At 36.2% G+C, this 23,782-nt stretch overlaps 2 protein-coding genes and 1 pseudogene across 3 annotated transcripts; all 3 read left to right on the plus strand.

The window, feature by feature from the left end:
* The first annotated feature begins 1,764 nt into the window (after nt 1–1,764).
* LOC107701619 (glycine--tRNA ligase-like) lies at nt 1,765–7,738 on the plus strand (annotated as a pseudogene).
* Nucleotides 7,739–10,335: 2,597 nt separating this feature from the next.
* Nucleotides 10,336–16,035, plus strand: hhatlb (hedgehog acyltransferase like, b). 2 transcript variants are annotated; one of them, XM_016503710.1, is made up of 12 exons: nt 10,336–10,494; nt 11,283–11,403; nt 12,158–12,225; nt 12,311–12,424; nt 12,526–12,720; nt 13,366–13,575; nt 13,655–13,829; nt 13,919–14,063; nt 14,204–14,239; nt 14,335–14,536; nt 15,154–15,295; nt 15,603–16,035. In XM_016503710.1, exons 2-12 carry the CDS (start codon nt 11,298–11,300, stop codon nt 15,809–15,811), a joined length of 1,602 nt encoding a protein of 533 aa, XP_016359196.1. In that variant the 5' UTR covers nt 10,336–10,494; nt 11,283–11,297; the 3' UTR covers nt 15,812–16,035. The 2 variants fall into 2 exon arrangements, with proteins under 2 accessions (XP_016359196.1, XP_016359198.1); XM_016503712.1 differs by having other exon boundaries at nt 13,658–13,829.
* Nucleotides 16,036–17,155: 1,120 nt separating this feature from the next.
* On the plus strand, nt 17,156–22,249 carry klhl40b (kelch-like family member 40b). Its single transcript, XM_016503709.1, has 6 exons — nt 17,156–18,602; nt 19,881–20,041; nt 20,344–20,451; nt 20,567–20,752; nt 20,886–21,035; nt 21,783–22,249. Exons 1-6 carry the CDS (start codon nt 17,472–17,474, stop codon nt 21,892–21,894), a joined length of 1,848 nt encoding a protein of 615 aa, XP_016359195.1. The 5' UTR covers nt 17,156–17,471; the 3' UTR covers nt 21,895–22,249.
* Nucleotides 22,250–23,782: the final 1,533 nt, after the last annotated feature.

Raw genomic sequence — 23,782 nt, forward strand, 5'->3', positions numbered from 1 at the left:
TTAAAGAATCTAAAAAGGTGGACTGATGCTGAAAACGATATAATCAATAGCACATTAAGTATAGGCATGGTTTAAAAGGGAAATGATTTTGCTGAGATACTAAGAGAAATTGCAGTAATTTCAGAAATGTTTTAATGACACAGAGAGGTGGGAGGGTTACTGAATGTTTTATGAAGGTGGGTGTTTGATCTTAATGTTTAATAAGGCAGCCTGTGTGATGCAACCATCACTTCAACTAGTTTTACAGCATATTTAATACCTTATCACATTTTCTCTCCTACTTTCTAGTACTTTCTCTACTCACACTTTAAAATTATAATACAATATTACAAATTATGTAAATATAAATAATGCCAACAGACCATTAAAAGATATAATATCTTGTGCTTGTCGGTCGTTGCTGTTGAGTTGCTAAATTAATTATTGGATTTTTGACAAACGTTCTATTCTATTTTAACAAAAAAAAAAATACAGAAGTTTATTCTGACCACATATGGAATAAAAATAGGTTATTAATGGTATACAACTAATAGATGACGTTTATATAAATATATGTAATGAAAAGAAATGGTAGCGTTTGTGGCGAATGGCTTTAGAATAAATAAACTGATAGATTCACTGTTTATTATTATTCCATAGTTAATCAAGTTGAGGCACTATTTCAATATATGCTTATACTGACATCTTGTGGTCGAACAGTAAAGTGAGTAATTATTCATAGTTTATGGACAAGTGCACCATTTAGCAGATGTTTTCAACAGAGCTTCGAAATGAAGCAAATGAAGAATGCAGCAAAATTATTTATTAATATTTAATAATAGTTATTTAATAATTATTTAATAATTATTAAATTATTTATGAATATTTTAATATTATATTATATTATATTATAAACAGTACACTTGACATTGAAAGGTAATAGGTTAATGCAGAATACATATAAGACAATGCGAAAACAATGTGCTTCTTCTCTTGACCTCACAGTAAATACTGAAAACAAAAGTCAATTATAATCACAGATCTTCCCTCATTTTAACAACTACCTTTGATCCAGATTTTGAATTTACTTTGTTTTAGTCTTGGGCAGGGTACTCCTTGGGGTGGTGGTGGGGGAATATGTCTTAATTGACATATTCAGATTAAGAAGTTAGTGAAGTTTTAGTTTTTAAAAATCTGAAGAATGTTTGTTATTTTTGTTTACAGGGAAAAACTGGATTTAAATGCAACACTGCAATAGATCGCAAAGAGAGAAAGCTGACCAGGTGTTCTTTGAAATAAAAAAAAAGTCCATGTATTATAGAAACTATAACAGTACTAATAATAGTAATGCATAACTACAAACTGAGTCATTTGTCAAGAGCTGACTTTCTTTCTTTCTTTATGTTTTCTTTAGTGTGTTATATTTATTGCAATGTATGATGTATTATACAGTGTTAATTCTTTCTTTCTTTCTTATTATTAATTGTTACCTTTAAAAGCATTAGTATGCTTATTGATTTATTTATCATTCATTCATTCACAAGGTGTGGAATTCAATGTCATTCAATGTCATTATTAATTTTTTTCATGTGGTTGTATACAAATAATACAAGAAGCACTTGATTTATTTTTACTTCGTTCTTTTATTATTATTTTGTGCCTTTTATTTAGATTTTTGCACTTTATCTAATGACAATCGTAGTAAACAGAGACATTATGACGAATCTGCCTTTTTTCTATTAAAAATGGCGAAAGTACTGAACTGAATCCCCGCCGTCACTTACTCATTTCAGGGGATTTCATCATTCAATTCCGCGGTGTGGTTGCTCCTCCTCTCGGTCCATGCTGTCTCTGCGGAGCGCAACATCAGCACTCCTCCTCAGGACCGGTACACAGACCGCACACCGTTCGCGCGGTTCTAAGGGTCGGATCCAGTCTCATACACCTGTGTGGTTCTCCTCCGATCAGAGCGCTCTCCCTGTCGGCCTGTTTGTGGAAGAAGAAGAAGAGAAGCGAGTTGCTAGAGATGACGGAAGGACAGAATATGGATGGCAGTATTGAAGAGGTTCTGGCTCCTTTGAGGCTGGCAGTAAAGGAGCAGGTAACACTATTATGAAAGACAATAACAAGCATATGTAATGTGCTGCATCAGAGTTACACATTGCATTAAACACCTATTAGTTTTTTATTCGAGGTAGAGCCTTGATTTAGGAATCAAATGTGTACCTTTAAAGTATGCAAAATGGTTTAAATGGCTTGTTATGGAAAGCTACATAATGCGGGTTTTTTTAAGTGATGTTTTTAGGAAATGTGGTGGCGGCTTTATTTTGGATTTATGCTGCTGGTTGATTCAGTCTGTCAGTGCCACGTTTGATATGAGCCGTTCTGACATGCAGTGCAGAAACCAATGGAGACTGAGGGTGGAGGAAATCACACTCCGTTAAAACGAAACTCCGCATACTTCTTGAAAATGTTGATGGATGCATTCGTATTCTAATATATAGCACACAGCGTTTTCTGTTGTTTATTTTTTCCTCATAGGGTGATCTTGTGCGCAAACTGAAGGCAGAAAACGCTCCTGAAGTAGATGTCAATAAGGCCGTGGCAGAACTGAAAGCTCGCAAGAGAATCCTTGAGGCCAAGGTGAGAAATCTTATGTTGTAATTTGTGTTCCTTAACATAACGTGGAGATGCGTTCAAGATGAAGTGTGTCTTTCTCTTGTCTCAGTTTAAAGGGGTCATATGATGCGATTTCAATTTTTCCTTTCTCTTTGGAGTGTTACAAGCTCTTGGTGCATAAAGAAGATCTGTAAAGTTGCAAAGACTAAAGTCTCAAATCCAAAGAGATATTCTTTATAAAAGTTCAGAGTCAGCCACGCCTACCTAAAACGCCTTGTTCTAATACAGCAGCATATGACCCCTTTAATAAACAACTATAGAGTGTAACAGAGCCCACCTTTTTCCCAGCAGTCTAGCAGTGTTGGAGTATTGGATGAAAGCATCTGCTAAATGACTAAATTTAAATGTATTTCCATTTGTATTGCCCATAGGGATTTTTAGTTTTTGTTAAAGCTTTATGCGCTATGAACCAATCCAACCTGCCAAGAGAGAAATCACAACATTACAATCTTTGATTTGAATCAAAATAAAAAATCAGGCAAAATGAAAATCAAGCTTTAAAGACATGGATCATATATAGAAACAATATATTTTAAATTTATTGTGTGAAATATATATACAGTATATAACCTCCTGAGAACCAGAAAAATAAGTTTTGTTTAAGTTTTTTTTTTTGTCATTACTTTAGTTGGTGTATAAGAAACAAATGAAGAATTTGTTTTTTGAAAAAGGATATTTTATTCATATTTTATTCTATGCCCTTTGTAGAGGATGCCAGGACTAATCTAAACAATTAAGACACTAATATGTATTTGTTATTTAATTAATAACAATAATTGTTTAAATTAATGTAATAAATGATACTTTTGACTCGTTCCTTTTCTTAAAGGGGTCATATGATGCTTTTTTAAAGATCATTATTTTGTGTATTTGGTGTAACAGAATATGTTGACATGCTTTAATGTTCAAAAAACACATTATTTTTCAAATACTGTACATTATTGTAGGTCCTATATGCCCCGCCTCTCTCAAACGCTTCGTTTTCTACAATCAGGCATTTGCTATCTATGGCGGTGAGTGTTTTCAGTTTTTGTTTTTCCTCATATAAATATTTTAATAGCTTTGTTTTACCTTTATTCAGAATTTGAAAGGTTCATCTTAACAAAATTGTATGGAGCAATTACTAGTAAAAGTAATTAAGATTGCTTGTTATTGTCAGCTAATAGTTTGCCTTTGTTTGTGTGTGTGAAAAAGGTGTGAGTGGGCTGTATGACTTTGGGCCGGTCGGATGTGCTCTGAAGAACAACATTCTCCAGGTCTGGAGGCAGCACTTCATCCAGGAGGAGCAGATTCTGGAGATCGACTGCACCATGCTTACACCAGAACCTGTTCTCAAGTGAGCATTCATCTGGCTGTTCCCCATTTACGAGGGTTACACAAGTAACCTAGACGTACTAGTAGTACAACTTTTTATATTTCCATTATTAAAATTCAATTAAATAAATAATACTACTACTAATAAAAATGCTTGCAATGTCTTGTTTTTTTTAGCTCATCTTCAGAAATTAATGAGTGACAAAAAATGTACGGCAGAAAAGAAATCCGAGATGGAGGGTGTCATCACTCAGGTATGCCTCACTGATGCAATGTTAAATTTATAACTAGCTTTTATAAGCTGAACTTGGTGTGCAAAAGGAGTATTTAATGCAATAAGGACCATACACACCAAGAACGATATCTATAAAACAAAATGTTTTTATAATCGTTGTAATTCTATGCGGATAGTGAAGTCCACACCACAATGATAATAACACAGAAAAAAAAATTTCTAGCTGATGAACGATAAAAACATTGACAGCCAAAAAGAATTCACGCTATTATAATAAGCTTGATCATTTAAAGCGGCAGAAGACATAACTGCAGCATTATCATCCATTGATGTGGACACTAAAATAGTTCTAGTTATCGTTCTTGGTGTGAATGGGCCTCTACTGTTTAGTAAAATTACTGATTAGTAATAGGTTTATTCTGCCTTTTTTTCCCCCTTCAGATGGATAACTACACTCAGCAGGAGTTGGCAGATTTGTTTGTGCAATACAATGTCAAGTCTCCCAGTATAGGAAATGATCTGACACCTCCCATCTCATTCAACCTTATGTTCCAGACCTCCATTGGGCCTGGGGGCAACATGCAAGGGTAAGTAAAGTGTCTGCTAAATGACTAAATGTAATTGTAACGTAAATGTAAGTTGGATACCACCAGACTACATGCTATCATTTTAAAATATCCAAAGTAAGAATACGGATGTGTTACACTTGGGGCTACATTATTTCCATAGCTATTTGAGGCCAGAAACTGCTCAGGGAATCTTTCTCAACTTCAAACGTCTTTTGGAGTTCAGCCAGGGAAAGCTGCCATTTGCTGCTGCCCAGATCGGAAACTCCTTCAGGAATGAAATCTCTCCTCGCTCTGGCTTGATTCGTGTCAGGTGCGGATTATGATTTGGTTATTTGGGTGTCACATACAAGTTTTTCCACAGTACTGAAGTGAACATTTCTCTCCATAGAGAGTTTACAATGGCTGAGATCGAGCACTTTGTAGATCCGAATGAGAAGGTTCATTCCAAGTTCTCCAGTGTTGCTGATCTGGAGATCATGCTTTACTCGTCCAAAGCACAGACTAGTGGGCAATCTGCCCAGATAATGAAGCTGGGTGATGCAGTGGAGCAGGTCAGTGAAGATCTCATTTATGATGTATTGGTTATAATTAACACTTCGGTTGTAGTAACAAACTTGTTTTTTGTAGGGCATCATCAACAACTCCGTCTTGGGCTACTTCATTGGAAGGATCTACCTTTATCTGATCAAAGTGGGCGTGGCGAAAGACAAGCTTCGTTTCCGTCAGCACATGGACAATGAGATGGCCCACTATGCCTGTGACTGCTGGGACGCTGAGACCAAAACCTCTTATGCACGTTCAGTTTTTGCTTGAGGACTTTCTGACTTTACCTGCTCAATAAAATGGGAATTTATTTGTGTGTTTGTACATGCTTTTTTTAGGGGTGGATTGAGATCGTGGGGTGTGCTGATCGCTCATGTTATGATCTTTTGTGCCATGCACGGGCCACCAAAGTCCCTCTGGTTGCTGAGAAACCCTTAAAGGAACCCATATCCTTCAACTTCCTGAATATCTTAATAACTACAATAATCAAAGCATTTGAGTTGGATCTGAACTCTCTCTCAGTAGAGTGTTAGTTCTGTTTGTCCTCAGTTACCTTCCTTAACTGCTTCACACAAAGTTGTAAATGTTGTCCAATTTGAGCCAAACAAAGGAGCCATTGGCAAAGCGTACAAGAAGGATGCCAAGTTCGCCATGGAATACCTGGCCATCTGTGATGAATGCTACATCACAGATCAAGAGAAACTCCTTAACGAGAATGGGTGAGTATCATCACTGATGAGAGCATTTGAAATGTTTAATTCCAATGACCCCCAAATATGAAGATTCACAATATAAAGGCAGATACACTGTTGTTTAAAAGTTTGAGGTTTGGTGTCAGATTAGTGAAAACAGACTTTTTTTTTTTTTTCCAGCATTCAGGATTCAGAATTTTCATCATCATTGCTCCAGTCTTCAGTGTTACATGATTCTTAAGAAATCATTCTAATATGTTGATGTCTTATTATCAATGTTAAAAACAGTTGTGCTGCTTAATATTTTGTTGAGGAATTTATTTGAAGTAGCAATATCATAGGGTTTTTAACCAATAGTCAGAGCTAAAATAGGTATTTTTCTCAGTCCGTAGTGCTCACCAATGTTATTCTGTTCATTCAGTGGTTTCCTCTGTCATTGCAGTGAGTTCACCATTGAGACAGAGGGCAAGACTTTCAAACTCACCAAGGACATGGTTAACGTCAAGAGGTTCCAGAAGACCCTGCACGGTAAGAGGAAGAAGCTACGATTTTAATGTCAACATAACAAGAATATGTCAGAGGTTTTAATTGACTTTTGTCTTGCCTCCACAGTTGAGGAGGTTGTTCCTAATGTGATCGAACCCTCCTTCGGCATCGGGAGAATCATGTACTCCATCTTTGAGCACACATTCCGTATCAGGGAGGGGGATGAGCAAAGAACGGTAAATGCAGTAGCTGTAATATTCTATAATTAATCATTTCATATGTTTGTCTTGCTTTATTTAGGAAGTTTGCTTCTTTCTCTTCAGTATTTCAGCTTCCCTGCCACTGTTGCACCATACAAATGCTCCGTCCTTCCATTGAGCCAAAATCAGGAATTTATGCCATTTGTTCAAGAATTATGTGAGTAATAACATCTCTACTCCCATTTATAAAATTGTATCAATAATATCTGAATGATAATTCTGTAATGATTCATGTTTTGCTTCACTCTACAGCTGAAGCCTTGACCAGGAATGGTGTCTCCCACAAGGTGGATGATTCCTCAGGATCTATTGGCAGACGCTATGCCAGAACGGATGAGATTGGTGTGGCATTCGGTATCACCATCGATTTTGACACGGTTAATAAGACGCCCCACATGGCCACTCTGAGAGACCGTGACTCCATGAGGCAGATCAGGGCTGAGGTAAAGTAGTTGGTCATGTTTATGTGTCTTCATTTCATTCACTGAGGCAGCGTGTGTTGACTATTTTGCTGAGATACATATGTTTATTTACAGGTTAGTGAATTGCCCGAAATCGTTCGTGACCTGGCCAATGGTGCCATCACATGGACAGAGGTGGAAAGCAAGTACCCGATCTTTGAAGGCCAGGAGACCAGCAAAAAGGAAACTGTGGAGGAGTAGACTGTCTATTCATCTATCTCATCTGCTTTTTCACTTGAGGCAGTCACGGACATTTTTACATTTGCATACATAGGATCACATTTATGGCAATTATAATATACAACCGATCAATGTGCACCAGATGTTCACACAACTGGAACCACTGTAATCAAGTACTCCTTTAAAACTCAAGAAAGCTCTGTAAGGACCTAAGGATGACTGTGATTAGGTTACTGTGCTAGTAAAAGGATTCCACCATTCCTGTCCATGGGTTGATAAATGAAGGCATGAATCACATGTATGGTAAAATAAATCAAACCAGCACTTTCTGGACCTATAACAATGTGTTCAGTCAATTTTTTGATCATGTGTTCAGTGAAAGATGTTGGCCACCAGGGGGACGTAACATCTGCTAGTTGATTTTCCATAACTTCAACCTTTTTTGACTCAAATGGCCCTCATTGACCAACACATTATTCAAAGCCTCCCCAATACGGGTTATTATAGGCTTGTTTTTAAGTGTTTTTATGAGCAGAATTCTGAGTATTGGTACTTTGGTGTGGAAACAATTTTCAATCAGATATTGCTAGTAAATTCACAATTTATTACAAATTGGCAAGTAACACAATTAATTACACTTGAAATTTTGAAGTAGAAAGGCTTAAATAGTATTTTCTTGTTAAATACACTCCAATAATCTTTGTTTTATTTACAACAAATAATTTTTTACGGTTAAATTTATGTCATGACGCCCCATAGTGGGCCCTGGCCCTCTGTTTGAGAACTACTAGTTTAATGGTTCTCTGGTCAAGGCTTGGTAATATTGCCCTAGAGGGGCTCAGTGATCCATATTCAGACCTGCTATTAATATTTAATCAGGAATATGTTAACGTGTTACATTGTTCTGCTTACAACGTAAACTGTTGATCCGTCAGGACTTGCTACATCAAGTCATCGTGGCTAAATCCAGTATTTCAGGTATTTTTAAATACCTTTTAATAACAGTTTTAGAACTGAAAATCTTGCTAATATGAATTGTTTTCTTTTATTTTTGAAGGGTGTTTGTTCCGGTTAGAAGATGATGCGCCGGTCTAAATCGTCAACAGGCTATGATCATCCAAAAACAGCCTTGACCCTGACAGAAACAGGTGTGGAAGAGTGTGAATGTGTGCAGGGCTCCTGGCGTTTCTTAAAGGCTGCTAAAGAGCTAATGGCCTAAAATACATGTAAGTTATATTAGGGGACTGACTGCAATAGTCCAATCTATTATGAGTCTTCATTTAACCATAATAAAAATAATAAGTAAAAATAATGTACTGTTAATTGGATTCTGGGTTGGTATCTGAGTAATAGCAACATAATTGCATATTTATACAGTAAAAGCACTTATACAGGTGCATCTCAATAAATTAGAATGTCGTGGAAAAGTTCATTTCAGTAATTCAACTCAAATTGTGAAACTCGTGTATTAAATAAATTCAATGCACACAGACTGAAGTAGTTTAAGTCTTTGGTTCTTTTAATTGTGATGATTTTGGCTCACATTTAACAAAAACCCACCAATTCACTATCTCAACAAATTAGAATACTTCATAAGACCAATAAAAAAAACATTTTTAGTGAATTGTTGGCCTTCTGGAAAGTATGTTCATTTACTGTACATGTACTCAATACTTGGTAGGGGCTCCTTTTGCTTTAATTACGGCCTCAATTCGGCGTGGCATGGAGGTGATCAGTTTGTGGCACTGCTGAGGTGGTATGGAAGCCCAGGTTTCTTTGACAGTGGCCTTCAGCTCATCTGCATTTTTTGGTCTCTTGTTTCTCATTTTCCTCTTGACAATACCCCATAGATTCTCTATGGGGTTCAGGTCTGGTGAGTTTGCTGGCCAGTCAAGCACACCAACACCATGGTCATTTAACCAACTTTTGGTGCTTTTGACAGTGTGGGCAGGTGGGGCAGGGCAGCATCTTCAAAAAGCTGGTCAGCAGAAGGAAGCATGAAGTGCTCCAAAATTTATTGGTAAACGGGTGCAGTGACCTTCCACTCAACTTTCTGTTAACATGCTTGGATACAGCACTCTGTGAACAGCCAGCTTCTTTGGCAATGAATGTTTGTGGCTTACCCTCCTTGTGAAGGGTGTCAATGATTGTCTTCTGGACAACTGTCAGATCAGCAGTCTCCCCCATGATTGTGTAGCCTAGTGAACCAAACTGAGAGACCATTTTGAAGGCTCAGGAAACCTTTGCAGGTGTTTTGAGTTGATTAGCTGATTGGCATGTCACCATATTCTAATTTGTTGAGATAGTGAATTGGTGGGTTTTTGTTAAATGTGAGCCAAAATCATCACAATCAAAAGAACCAAAGACTTAAACTACTTCAGTCTGTGCGCATTGAATTTATTTAATACACACGTTTCACAATTTGAGTTGAATTAATGAAATAAATGAACTTTTCCACGACATTCTAATTTATTGAGATGCACCTGTAAGTGGTTTGTCCAAGATCTTTATATAGCTTGTATTATCTCTTGTGGCTTATCTTAGTTTCCTTAAGACAGACCGGACTGCTAGTATTATTTAACATGCCTGCTCTCGATGACCCATGACCTCTCTAAGGGTTTGAACAAAGAGATACGATTTTTTTTATGTGTGGATAATAGAAAATGTTTTTTTACTTATAATTATAAAGTAAGCACATTATACTTAGTACACCAGTGCTTTTTTTATTTTTAATTGATACATATTTGCACATTTACACTTTTTGTTCTAACCCATCTTCTGTTTCTTATGTAGGACATTCAGTATGCAAGCAATGGAGGTCCAAGCCTGTTTCTATTGATACAACATGGCACAATGGATCCGCCCCCTATGGGCTGCTTCAGATGAATATAAATACATGAATATAAATACATCTCCCATTCACCTTTAACTGTCCGCAACTGCCCAACAGGCAGTTTGTGCACCCAACTGACACTTTGTAGAAACAGGATGCATTAGACTATTATTTAGCTGATCTTTTCTTCACATTATTGCGATTATTTTAAGTTCAAGTGGATTTTTCAGTATTTGGGTTACGGTGGCATTGCTGTGCTCAAGGTTAGTACAACAGGTGTTTCTAAAATCTGCTTGGCAAACTCTGTGCAGCGCATGACCTGCTAACATTTATGTCAAATATCAGAGAAAAGAGTTGAACTAATAAGCTTCTAACTTACCTGCATGGTTCCTCTCACAATAACAAACGTCACAATAAAGCAGACCAGGATGGTATTTGACTTCATACCTTCAAATTAGCTGAGAAGAGAAACAGACCAAAGAATAATTTGCTGGTTAAAAAAGATAAAAAGATTTGGTTGTAATGTAAAAACGATAGTTTAGTGTGATGCTTCAGTCAATACAATGAAAGCAGAAAAATAACCCAGCTAAAAATAGCAAGAGCTCACATAGTGTAGATGCTTCCTGCTCGCACAATTCAAATCATTGGAAACTTCTGCCCTGCCCACAAAGATCAAATTATTTTCATTTTTTTATATCTATTTATTTTTTGTAAGAAAGTGTTGAATACATAATTCCTATTGTAATGACTGATGCCATTTATATTTATGCAATTTAACTCTTTATCCAAAGATACAGTACGTTCACAGCATACACCTTCTCAGTTCATTTGGTTCCTGGGAAGTGAACCTATGACCTTGGTGTTGCTAGCGTCATGCTCTACAAGTTGAGCTACAGTAACACTACAATACTGCTTTCATCGCATAGTAGTTTACCAATTACCAAGTTGTATTTTTAGCCTTGATTGGGAAATATTTTAATGACCGAATTTGACACCAGATTTGTTTTCACATGTGCATTCATTCTAACTGCACGTTTCCAAACTCTCTTAGGTTGTCCTGCACACAATGGGGGTCAAAGCAGCTCTTCCGAGGTACGAGCTCTACTTTTATAATGTAGTGCTGTGTATGGCGATGCTCTGGGCTGCCAGATGGATATTTGATGTATCCAGCTGTAAGTACAAATGAACACATGCACACTGTTCTGATGTGACCCCAGAATGATGTCACTCTACAAATAAAGTTGCTGGAGTGGTTTCTGTGTGGCTTTTGCCATTTTACTGTAACATGCACTTGAGATCTTTTTCTCACTCATAAACACAGAAATAGCCATTAGAGCACAAAAATAGTACTACTGTATATTGTATGAGGAAAAAGACAGCGAAGCGATCCGCTAACCTCAGAAAGCTATGCAAAGTACGCAGCAGGGATCATATGTCAGTATTAATATACCAAAGAATGAGAGACTAAAACAGTGGCAGAGAAGAGAAAGAGGTATTATTATAGGTTTGTGACAAAATCTACCAAATTTGCATTGAATATACAGTTTTTTGTATATTTTTCCCCATATATTATACACATCTATTAATTAACTAAAATATTTACCTGAAGGATCCTCTGAGAGTTTAATATAATATTTAAATAATTTAACAACACATTGGAATGTTCACTGGTCTCTGTTGTCGATTATTAGTTACATGACATGCAGGTAAACAAATAAAATATTTAATATTTTTTAATGTATTTTTAGTAAATGCTTTTTTGGTTTGGTTTATTTTACAATTATTAATTTATTTAAAATTTTTATGATTTAATTGTTAGTTTTCATTAACTAATTTCCTCATGAACACCAGTTTGGGAAACCCTGCTTTAAATTAATATTTAGTAATGAATAGAGCATTCATTGTCTCATGATTATCTATATCCAGCAAATTCCAACAGAAAAACCTTCAAGACCAGTGTTCAGTCAGGATGGCATTACTCTGGTAGAAAAATGGTGAGATTTTGTCTGCATTATTTCACATTATGGGTATGTATACAATTGTGGTAATTGACTCTGATTTATCCATGTCACACTGTAGGATACAGCTGATGTTGAGTGGATGATGTGGTTCTCTACGTTTCGAGAACATATCATCTTTGCACTCTCAGGTCATGTGATCTTTGCCAAGATCTGCACCTTGCTGGCTCCGCAGGTGCCTCTTGAAAGTCCAAATAAATCTATGTTATATGAATAAAGGTGACTCCATACAGTCTACCTGAGATGCTCATTCTCTCATCTTCTCTCATCCCACAGTACAGATCTCTGGTGTTCATGGTGTATGGCATGCTGGCGGTTTTCACCAGTATGGGCTGGGCCTACGTCACGCTCATCCTCTCTCACTGTGTGCTGCTCTACAGCATCTCTTTGGTCAAGCTCAGGTGGCTCTGCTTTGTCGCTGGACTCACTACACTGGCTACTTTCAAAATGGAGCCCTTCATTTCCTGGCAGGTATGTCACTGACATTCTGGAAATATAAAAATGCTACAGCAAAAAAAAAAAACATATATATATATATACATGAATCATATACTTTTAATTAGTATTATTATTAAAATAAATGATGACGATGATCATGATAATTGTTAAAATAAAAACACTTAAAATAAAACACTAAAATAAAATGAAAACAAGCATTATTTTTTAATTAACAATAATAATAATGTATTTTATTTTATTTATTCATTCTATATCAATAATTATGTTAATAAGATGGCTCATCCATCATATCATCACTTGAACCTAAAATAGTCACAATAATGTATAGATAATAATAATTATTAAAATGACAAGAAATGAAATTCTGACAATAATATAATAATTATTATTATTAATAAAAGTGAAATAAAACAATAAAATAAAATTATTATTAAAATGAAAAGAAATGACGTAGTATTAATACGTATTAATAAATAAAGTAATTAATAAATGATGATGATGATTATTAGAAATGAAATGATGATCATAATAATAATAATTGTTAAAATAAAATAGAATATTATTATCATAATTAATCATTATTAGTGATCATTATTTCTTTTATTTTTTTACTTATACATCTATGATTATGTTCATTCGAGATGGCTTGTTTTTCAGGCAGGGTTTGTGTCTGGCAGTTTTGAGCTCCGTCCTCTTCTGTTCTACGGCGGCTGTGGGTTTACTATCATGCGGTGTTTGAGTTTTGCTCTAGAGAACTGTGAGAGGAAAGATGGAAACTACAGCATCCTGGAGCTTCTCAAGTACAACTTCTACCTTCCCTTCTTTTACTTTGGACCCATCATGACCTTCGACAAGTTTTACATTCAGGTCTGTAACTAAATCAACTGGTTTGATTATTTTCCAAATAATTAGACTGTGATTTTATAGCATTGCCCTTTGACCCCAGCAGGCCAATAACCCAAACCTGACAAGGAAGGATGGAGAGATGTGGAACATTTCCATTCAGGCTCTGCTAAACCTGGGGGTTATTATGATAGTGGCGGTCATCCTACACTTCATGTACATTCTGACCATACCTAGTGACATGAAGCTCCTTAAACACATCTCTGACTGGGCCCTTGGTAAGTATGTGTGTGCTTGTATTCACATGTTTTGCAGTTCATAAGTGTCCAAAAGACCACAATAGTCTTTCTCTTCTTTCACTACGCAGCTGGATTGGCTTATTTAAATCTGGTGTATGACTGGGTGAAAACCGCGGTGATGTTTGGAGTGATAAACACAGTATCAAGACTAGATCATCTGGACCCTCCCAAACCACCGAAATGCATTACAATGCTTTATGTGTTCTCTGAGACGTGAGTGAGCTAATTTGTCATTATTTGTTTTCTTGTTCCTTTATTCTAAAAGTTATATTAAAATTTTAATGTAATCAGTAAAATTAAATAGTATTGATAATTCTGAAAATAAAAAACATTTTTATTATTATTTTTTACAGACACTTTGATCGAGGAATAAATGACTTTCTCTGCAAGTATGACTGACATTCTTACTTTTATTAGACTTTTAACCAACACAATGCTGTTTCAAGCACCAGTATTTTAATAAAGAATGCTGTCATCTTTACAGTTATGTTTATAACTATCTCGGTGGGAAGCATGACAACGTTTTGGATGAGCTGATAGGCTCTCTGTGCACGTTTGGCATCACAGCCCTCTGGCTGGGACCGAGCTGGGTGGTTTTCATCTGGGTTTTCTTAAACTGCTTTGGCCTTAATTTTGAATTGTGGATTGCCAAGTTCTTTACCATGGAACCTTTTATTTCTATTGAGGTAAGTTGAAAGATGACCAATACATTTTCTAGTCATGTACTGTAACATGGATGCTCCAGTGCTCCCTCTAGTGGTTGGATGTTAAATTACTGCTGCTAAAAATGTTCTCTAGAGCTCTCTCTAGTGGTTAAATGTTATATTACTGCTGCTATAAATGTTCTCTAGCGCTCTCTCTAGTGGTTGGATGTTAAATTACTGCTGCTAAAAATATTCTCTAGAGCTCTCTCTAGTGGTTGGATGTTAAATTACTGCTGCTAAAAATATTCTCTAGAGCTCTCTCTAGTGGTTGGATGTTAAATTACTGCTGCTAAAAATGTTCTCTAGCGCTCTCTCTAGTGGTTGGATGTTAAATTACTGCTGCTAAAAATATTCTCTAGAGCTCTCTCTAGTGGTTGGATGTTAAATTACTGCTGCTAAAAATGTTCTCTAGAGCTCTCTCTAGTGGTTAAATGTTAAATTACTGCTGTTAAAAATGTTCTCTAGAGCTCTCTCTAATGGTTAAATGTTAAATTACTGCTGCTAAAAATGTTCTTTAGAGCTCTCTCTAGTGGTTGGATGTTAAATTGCTGGTAATATAAGCAATAATCTCATCTAGAAATCTTTCCTTCCACCCACAGATGGCGATATCAGAATCTATGTCACGCAGGATCAGGGCTGTGTTTAATACCTTCAACTTCTGGAAAATTGTCCTTTACAATGTCCTGGTCCTGAACAGTCTTGAATTTGCCAATTTGGTTGCCAAGAGATTATTACTGAAAGGTGAAATACTGGTGATATTTGAGCAATTTAAATGCATTTTAAAAACCAAAAGATTTTATATAATTGTTATTGTAATGTTGTAAGAAGTTCATTTGTATATTGTATTTTTACTTTATATTTTATTATTTTATTTTACAATTTATATTTATTTGATGGTTTATTTTTTATTTTTATCTTTTACAATTTTGAATACAACCCTTTTGGAGCGAGTAAATAATAAATTAAAAAAATTATAATATTTTGATGTTCTATTCCTGTTATTTCAAATATATATTATCCTTAAATCAAACTGTATATTGTTTCTTAGGTTTCCCCTTCACCACCATCACTGTGATGTTCGTTACCTATTGCTTGATTCAGCTGATAAAGGAAAGGGAAAGAAGACAGGCTTTGATTGATGATCCAGACCCAATCCCCCCTCCAGCCCCCACTCCCACAGATCCCAGCACCACCCAGACAGACGCTGCTGCTGCTGCCACCCAGCCGGTGGCCCCAAACAAGCAAAAGGCAGAGTAGAGATTACACATGATGGTTACATTTTGATGAAACCTCAATGGTTTACTTACACATTTTGTGTCGTCTTCTGAATTCGGCAGACAATGATAATCTACAAATATGGAGAAAATTGTTTTAATGACAGTACTGTAAGAAAAGAGTCTGCATTCGAAACAGCTATTTAAGTTTTTACAGATTATTTTCAACATTACAGACTTTACTCTCACTGGCTGCTTTTTAAATTAGTGACAGTTTTACATGTGTAATAGAGTTTCATTATGTGATTTGTAGGATGGATTTTATTACTACAAATTTTATAGCATAGTTTTAATTAAAATGAAATACAAATATTCAGTGTTCGTATCACTAGGTATTACTGTAATATAATACATAATATATATGTTACTAATATGTACTTAAAAACTAACTAACAATCACAAAGACTGTTTTACAAATTTGTGATATGCATTAAAGTCATCTTCATTAGTGACTATGTGTATGTCTTTTTATCACCTAGTTTTTTAATGTTTTTTTGGGAACCTCATGTTTCAAATTTCTTCAAATAAGGAAATGGCAAAGTTGTAATTGACAGAGATCGATCATCTGGGACACTCATCCTGCATGACAACGTGGTCGCTTAAATTAAACTGTGACACAAAAGCATAAATGTCACTGAGAATATTCAAGATCTTTGATGTCATTAAACCTTTTCACTCTAGGATATTTATATGAACTGGCATAAGCTTTCTTCTGTTTGTTCAACCATTAATGTAACCCGTGACCGTGAATGAACTATTGATATTATCAGTGACTTAGTTTTTCTTAGAAATAAAACAGAAAAACAGAAGTTGGCCCTATATTTTTATGTTACTTTTTATATATACTGTTTAAATATATATAATATATAATTTGCTATGCTAGAAAATGCAGTTCAGCCAATATGTTAAAATATTATCTTAACTTGTACAAGAACTAGCACACAAGGCTTTGGAATATATAAGATTATTTGGTTACACTTTATTTAAAGGTGACATTGTTGTAGTGTAATTACATGAAGCACTGAGTAATATCTATTATCTTCAAGTACATACTATAGGGTTAAGGTTAGGGTTTGGTTTAGGGTTAGTTGCTTGTAAGTATACATCATTTACTGCTGTAACTGTAGTAAGTACATTTAACTACGTCACCTTAAAATAAAGTGTTACCTAATATTAAAAAAAGCACAGTTTTGTATAACTTTAAGCAGTATTACTAGATGAGAATCTCTGTAATGAAATGACTCTTTATCAATAATATAGTCTATAAATATAATAAGTCAAGAGGGTGATTCATAGTCCCATAAAGGTATCATGTAGTGGTCTGTGATCTCATCCAGAAGGCCAGCGTTTCTTCTGACTGCTGTCTTGCATGGGGAAGGGTGTCAGCTGTTGCGCAGGGCAGGGGGTTGTGTTTCACATGTACAAGTATGGATTCCACATCTTTGTGAAGGATCTATAAATAGCCCCCAGTTGGAGTTTGGTTGAAGTATTGGGACAGCTGATGAAGCCTGAAGTCCCGACAGCAACGCGGAACTGATTCGGCCCCTTCCTCTTCTTTTCAGCCAGTAACAGAAGTGTGGTACAGAGACCGCTGGACTAGCCATTGACTTCACTGTGACCGACAGGGATACTACACGATCGATATGGCTCTACCCATAGATCCCATGGAGGAGCCGCGCATGTACCAGCAAACCCTGCTGCAGGATGGTCTATACGATCTTCTGGAGAGCGATATGATGGTTGACTGTGTGTTGAAGATCAAAGACAAGGAGTTTCCCTGCCACCGGTTGGTCCTGGCTGCTTGCAGCTCGTACTTCAGAGCTTTCTTTAAGTCAGGTGTGGAGGAGAGTAAACAGAAGGAGATTGCATTGGAGGATGTGGAGCCTGGAGTCATGGGTATAATCTTGAAGTACCTCTACACCTCGAACATCAATGTGACGGAACAAAACGTACAAGACATCTTCGCTCTGGCCAACATGCTTCAGATCCCCTCGATTTTCACTGTATGTGTCTCATTCCTGCAAAAGAGACTGAGTTTGAGCAACTGTTTGGCAATTTTTCGACTAGGCCTGATGCTGGATTGTCCTCGTCTGGCCATATCGGCGAGGAACTTCGCATGTGAACGCTTCCAGTTAATTGCTCGGGATGAAGAATTCCTGCAACTGACTCCAAGTGAATTGGCAGCCATTATCGCTTCGGACTCTTTGAATGTAGAAACGGAGCAAGACGTTTTTGAGGCTTTGATCAAGTGGGTTGGACATGACCAAGAGAAGAGACTAGAGGACCTAACGGGTCTGCTGGATTGCGTCAGATTACGTCTGGTTCCCGAGGACTACTTCACCAAAAACGTGGAGAAACATGAATGGTTGAGCTCAAACCCAGAGATCACCAAGAAACTGCAACTGGTCAAAGACGCCCAGGCTGGGAAGCTTCCTGAAGTCAAGAAGACAAAAAGCAAAAAGAGTGCTGGTGAGGAAGGAGAGAAGAAGGGAGACGAAGAGGAGGAAGAAGAGCAGGGGGAGCTACTTCCAGGAATCTTGAATGACAATCTGCGGTTCGGGATGTTCCTGAGAGACTTGATCTTCTTGATCAATGGCACTGCATCAGTGGCTTATGACCCAACGGGAAATGATTGTTATGTGGCGTCACTCTCCAACCAAATTCCTAAAAACCACTGCAGTCTGGTAACAAAAGAAAATCAGATATTTGTGGCAGGTGGACTCTTTTTTGATGAGCAGAGCAAAGACGAACAGATCTATTCATACTTTTTGCAGGTAAAGGACTTCCTTCATTTACTTCTTTCATTCATTCTTTTCTCAGAGTCATGAATTCTACACATTGTGAAGTTTATGTAGTGTACATAAATCATAGACAACATTAGTAAAGATATCTTTTTTTTTTTGTCTCTACCCAGCTATATTTACCTATATATTTAGATATCAGTGAAAGTAAAGACCCCATGGAATCATTGGTATTTTATGAAACTAGGTGGGATTGTCTCTTGTTGAAAACCCAAGATGTTTAGCTAGGTTTTAACAGTGTTTCTATAATGTACGTAATTGGTGCCCAAAGAAATAACCAAACTGGAACTATACCGTAACGTTATGGGAATGTTTTGTATTTGTTGGGGATGACTTTTATGAGTCTTGTGACTTGTAGCATGCATCACAAGACTTGCTATTTGCTAGCCAGTTATAAGTGGTATTAGGGGAAGGGATGTTCTCATTCTAGAGAGCTTTTTTGATTGGGCAAAAATGTGTGTAGTTCAGAATGAGTCATCAATATTTTTTTTATTTGTTTTCCCATTATTTTATAGACAGTATTTTAAATGTAATGCTTTATTTTTCATTTTAAGTATTCTAAAATGTATGTAGTCAATGTTTAGAGTACAATAACATATAGAACCATTTCACAAATTCGCCTGCCCATCCAGTCTTAATAGTTATTGGTAAATGAACCTGGCTTGCTGTCCTCGACAGAGTCTTGAACACGAGGCTCGGCTTGAGCTGCGAGTTCAACCACCCCATTGTGGTTCTAAATAGAGGGAGAATAACAGAAATAGAGGAGGAGATGGGGAGGTGGAAGGATGTCGGAAGAATTGTCGCTGGGACGGCGCAATGACTGCTGCTTATTAGGCTCGTACTGATGATTGACAGAACCGAATGATTAGGCTCCTCACTAACCTGTTTGGAACTTCATATAATACAATAGACACTAACATCTCAGAACATTTTGGGAAGGTTAATTTATGGTTCTAAAATAATAAAACCTAAAAGTAACCATTAACATTGTCTAGAAGTTCTTAGCAGGTTATCACACAAAACCACCCTCCTTGCAATGTTTCTAGAATAATTGGTTCCTCAAATATTCAAACAGGAACCATACCCAACGTTACAGAAATGTTTTGTGTTTAACTTTAAAGCTAACAGACATGCACTAAAAGGCACAAAACTCTCATTTTGATTTCATGGGGTCTTTAAATTGTCAGCAAATGCTCATGTAGACTGTCCCGTATAACAAAGTGGATGATATATTGTCATTACATCTGACAGTTTGACCCTGCAACATCAGACTGGATGGGCATGCCTCCCATACCCTCCCCCCGCTTCCTATTTAGCATGGGAGAGGCAGAAAACTTCATCTTTGTTATTGGAGGGAAAGAAATGAAGGAAGGAGAACACATTCTGGACACAGTCATGGTTTACGACAGACAGTAAGTATGTTTACTGATGCCACATGAATTATTTGAATATTAGCTGTACATTTGTCTTTTATGTTTATTGGATCTTCCCAACAGATACACTGTAAAAAATGATTTTTTGAAGTATTCCAGTATTATTGGAATATATTTTACAAGAAAATACTATTTCAGTCTCTCTACTTCAAAATGTTAATTCAGTGCTTTACTTGCCATTTCTTCTGTAATTATTTGTGAAATCTAGCAGTTGACTGCTGAAAATTGTTTCTACACCATTTGTTTTTCAGTGTACTTCAAATAATCCTGTTTTTTTTAAGGTATCTTAAATGGGCAGAGTCAGATCCTCTTCCCTACCCAGTATATGGCCATGGAGTAGTATCTCATAATGAAATGATCTATGTAATTGGAGGAAAGGGAGAGAACAAGTACGTTTCTAAGCTAATTCTACACTTCGTGTTGGAATATGCATTCAATATTATAGCTAGTAGTAAAGCAGATCCTGTATCTCACATTTATAAACACATTTGTCTTATTTTATAGAGAGTGTTTGAACAAAGTGTGTGCGTATGACACTAAAAAGCATCAGTGGAAGGATCTGGCTCCATTAAATACTGCACGCTCACTCTTTGGGGTCACAATTCACAAAAACAAGATCTACGTGGCAGCTGGTGTGACTGACACTGGCCTCACAGGCAGTGCTGAGGTCTATGACATCAAAACCAACAAGTAAGTGTGTGCATTAATTAAACAACCTGCAGTATTATCTGAGGCTTATGGTATGCAATGACTTGTGGGACAAACCCATCACAATTCGCTTGCAATAAACTGATATTTAACCACAGCACTCTATATCTTCCAGGTGGTCAGAGTTTGTGGAGTTTCCCCAGGACCGTAGTTCGCTTAGCCTGGTCACTGTGGGTGGTGTCCTCTATGCTGTGGGTGGATTTGCCATGTTCCCCAAAGAGGACAGCGATGATCTCATGCCACGGGAGATGAATGACATCTGGAGGTGAGACGCCCATTCACTACACCAATCAGCCTTTAAGTGGAACTATGCAAAGGGAAGCATCCACTTAGTAACTGTTCTAATTAAAGGAATAGTTCATCCCAAAAATGTATATATTTTTGAAAATGTACTCACCCTCAGGCCATCCGAGAGGTAGCTTGTTTATTCTTTGGAACAGTTTTGGAGAAATTTAGCATTACATCACTTGCTCAACAATGGATCCTCTGCAGTGAATGGGTGCCGTCAGAATGAGAGCCCAAAAGCTGATCTTCTATCCGTAATATTGCTTTCACCAGCAAAAAAAAAAAAAAATGTCTCGTCTGATTTAGAAGAGAAATATGCACAGATCAAGCACTGTTTACAAGAAAAAACAGTCTAAAACAGTTCTATACAAAAATGTGGATTGTGGATTTTGATGTGAGGTGACTTTTTTCACTGGAGGAAGCGTTATTACGGATTATGGACTTTTGGCCAGAAGTGACAATGTGTGGATTATTTGTGGATTATTGTGATGTTTTTATATCATCTGTTTGAAGACCCATTCTCTACAGAGGATCCATTGGTGAGCAAAAAAAAAATAAAATCTATATTTCAGATGGCATGAGGGTGAGTAAATCAATAAATGAATTTAAAAAAAATCTCGACATCCGTCCTGAACTGAAATGATACCGACATATTGTGAATCTGACCACATATACATGATTACAACAATCTATATGTTCAAATAAAAAGGTTCATGTTTGTTCACAGGTATGATGAGAGTGAGAGGAAATGGAACGGCATACTGAGGGAGATTCAATATGCATCTGGTGCAACAGTTCTGGGAGTTCGTCTCAACACTCTTCGGCTCACTAAAATCTGAGACTACACCAGTGTCGTCCAATGATTCAATATACCAAAATGAAAAGAAGGTACAAACTCTCTGCTGATATAAAATCAGTTATTATAGGGTGGGACAAAGTGAAATCATCACGAAATATTAGAGAACAGAACATCTGTTCTCAAACTCATTCCATGAAAGTGATCAATTTGATATTCAACATTCAAACACGCTTTATCATTTGGAACAGAGAGAACAAGCACAGATATTGTGAAAATGGCTGTGGAAATGCTGTTTCTGAACAATTTTAATATGGACAGAGCTTATTTTTTATTTATTGTTAATGTGACATTTCTGTTGTGTTCTGAATGAGAGAAACTCCCAAAGTAAAATAAAAACGAACACAAAAATTGCTTGGTGTGATGATTCATTTAGTTTACTATTGAAATTAGCATTTTATTTTGTTTTATTACAGACAATAAATACTACCCGGTACAATAAATGACATAAAATACAGCCTCATTTTATTAGCACCGCTAGACTCTAGTCTTTGTATTGTTTAGTATTCTGTTGACAGAACTAGCATGACTGCCAACATCATGTACACAAAGTTAACCAAGACATACTAGTGTATAGAATTAAAACGTAGGAACAGTCATACTCATGATTGGTTTAATACATTGAATGTATGGGTAAGTTTGAGTATTACATGTCAGGTACTAGTTTAGGGGAAAAAAGGGGAATATATTTATTGAATTTGGTTTCAAAATGTCTTTCCAAGATAACTGCATGAAGAGTGGTTTCTTTAAAAATGAAAGACAATAAGAAAAACTACCTAAATTCTGAAGTGCAAATCTTCTTTTGCTATCACTTATTGTTTATTACAAAGGATAGCACACACCAGGACAAACTAAAATAGCAGACAAATTCTTCTTAATATAAATCTTTCTCTCTTTCCAAGATCCCTTAAATATACATATTTAAAAAATAAAAAATAAGAAGGCCACAAACATCCCAAATCTTTCTCAATAAGAAGCACACTAGGAAAACACTAGTGAAGTATGCAAAATATAAAAATTCTTACATCTTTTACTCTCCCTTACAACCTGTAAGAGAAATGTGTTCTTTCAGATGCACTAAATTTAATCATTGAGCTCTTCAGTGGCCTTTTACTTACTACAATATCTTCAGAGATGGAGGAGTATTTACCTCTGTGCAATTTCACTTTATATAAAATATAATAAGACTTTAGTTAACAGAGAGAGGAGAAATAAAAAAATAAAAAACAAAGAAGGGCATAATAAAAAGCCTTCAGCAGTATCATTTTAACAAAACTTGTGTTATCCAAAACTTGTACCACAATTTTAATATTAAAATAAAGTGCACACAAAAAATTAAGTAAAAAGGGAATTCGGTGGTTATTCAAATTATTATACGACCATAATGCAAGTGCTATATGCATCTTTCAAAACTTTCTGGGGAAGTTTTTAATATTTAAATAAATATCGTATAGAAAATTAGATTAAATATGTTTCAATATATTAACAGGGGCTTAAAAAAAACAAGCATCCTCAATTTTTGAGGACACTGTTGGGTATAAGGTGCAATATGAAAAACATGTAAAGAACACCAACAGCAGGGTTCAATTCGTGGCAAAACCATAAAAAGGCTTGAACAATCATCATCTGGCATACCATTATTGCAGGATTTCTACCAAATAAAAAAGTAGTCCTTTTTAAAGTCCTCCTGGTGATGGTCTCTGCTCAGATTATCACCATTAACTTCAACCATGCCACCGTAATTTCAATCTACACATTCATGATCATGGCTACTCTATTCCATTACACACTTAAGGCAGGTTTGTTATAGTGCCTCCACAATGAGCTGGTCATGACCGCCAAACTGACTTTCAGTTACAGAGATAAATATA

Source organism: Sinocyclocheilus anshuiensis, unplaced genomic scaffold, assembly GCF_001515605.1.
Source record: "Sinocyclocheilus anshuiensis isolate Anshui unplaced genomic scaffold, SAMN03320099.WGS_v1.1 scaffold1626, whole genome shotgun sequence".
NCBI lineage: Eukaryota > Metazoa > Chordata > Actinopteri > Cypriniformes > Cyprinidae > Sinocyclocheilus > Sinocyclocheilus anshuiensis.

Bases quoted from the DNA above. Each gene is read 5' to 3' on its own strand.
- hhatlb (XM_016503710.1), top strand. From the start codon at position 11,298: ATGGGGGTCAAAGCAGCTCTTCCGAGGTACGAGCTCTACTTTTATAAT. The intron at 11,404-12,157 runs GTAAGTACAAAT...ATCTATATCCAG, and splicing joins GATATTTGATGTATCCAGCT to CAAATTCCAACAGAAAAACC. The intron at 13,830-13,918 runs GTAAGTATGTGT...TTCACTACGCAG, and splicing joins CATCTCTGACTGGGCCCTTG to CTGGATTGGCTTATTTAAAT.
- klhl40b (XM_016503709.1), top strand. From the start codon at position 17,472: ATGGCTCTACCCATAGATCCCATGGAGGAGCCGCGCATGTACCAGCAA. The intron at 20,452-20,566 runs GTACGTTTCTAA...CTTATTTTATAG, and splicing joins GGAGGAAAGGGAGAGAACAA to AGAGTGTTTGAACAAAGTGT. The intron at 21,036-21,782 runs GTGAGACGCCCA...GTTTGTTCACAG, and splicing joins GAGATGAATGACATCTGGAG to GTATGATGAGAGTGAGAGGA.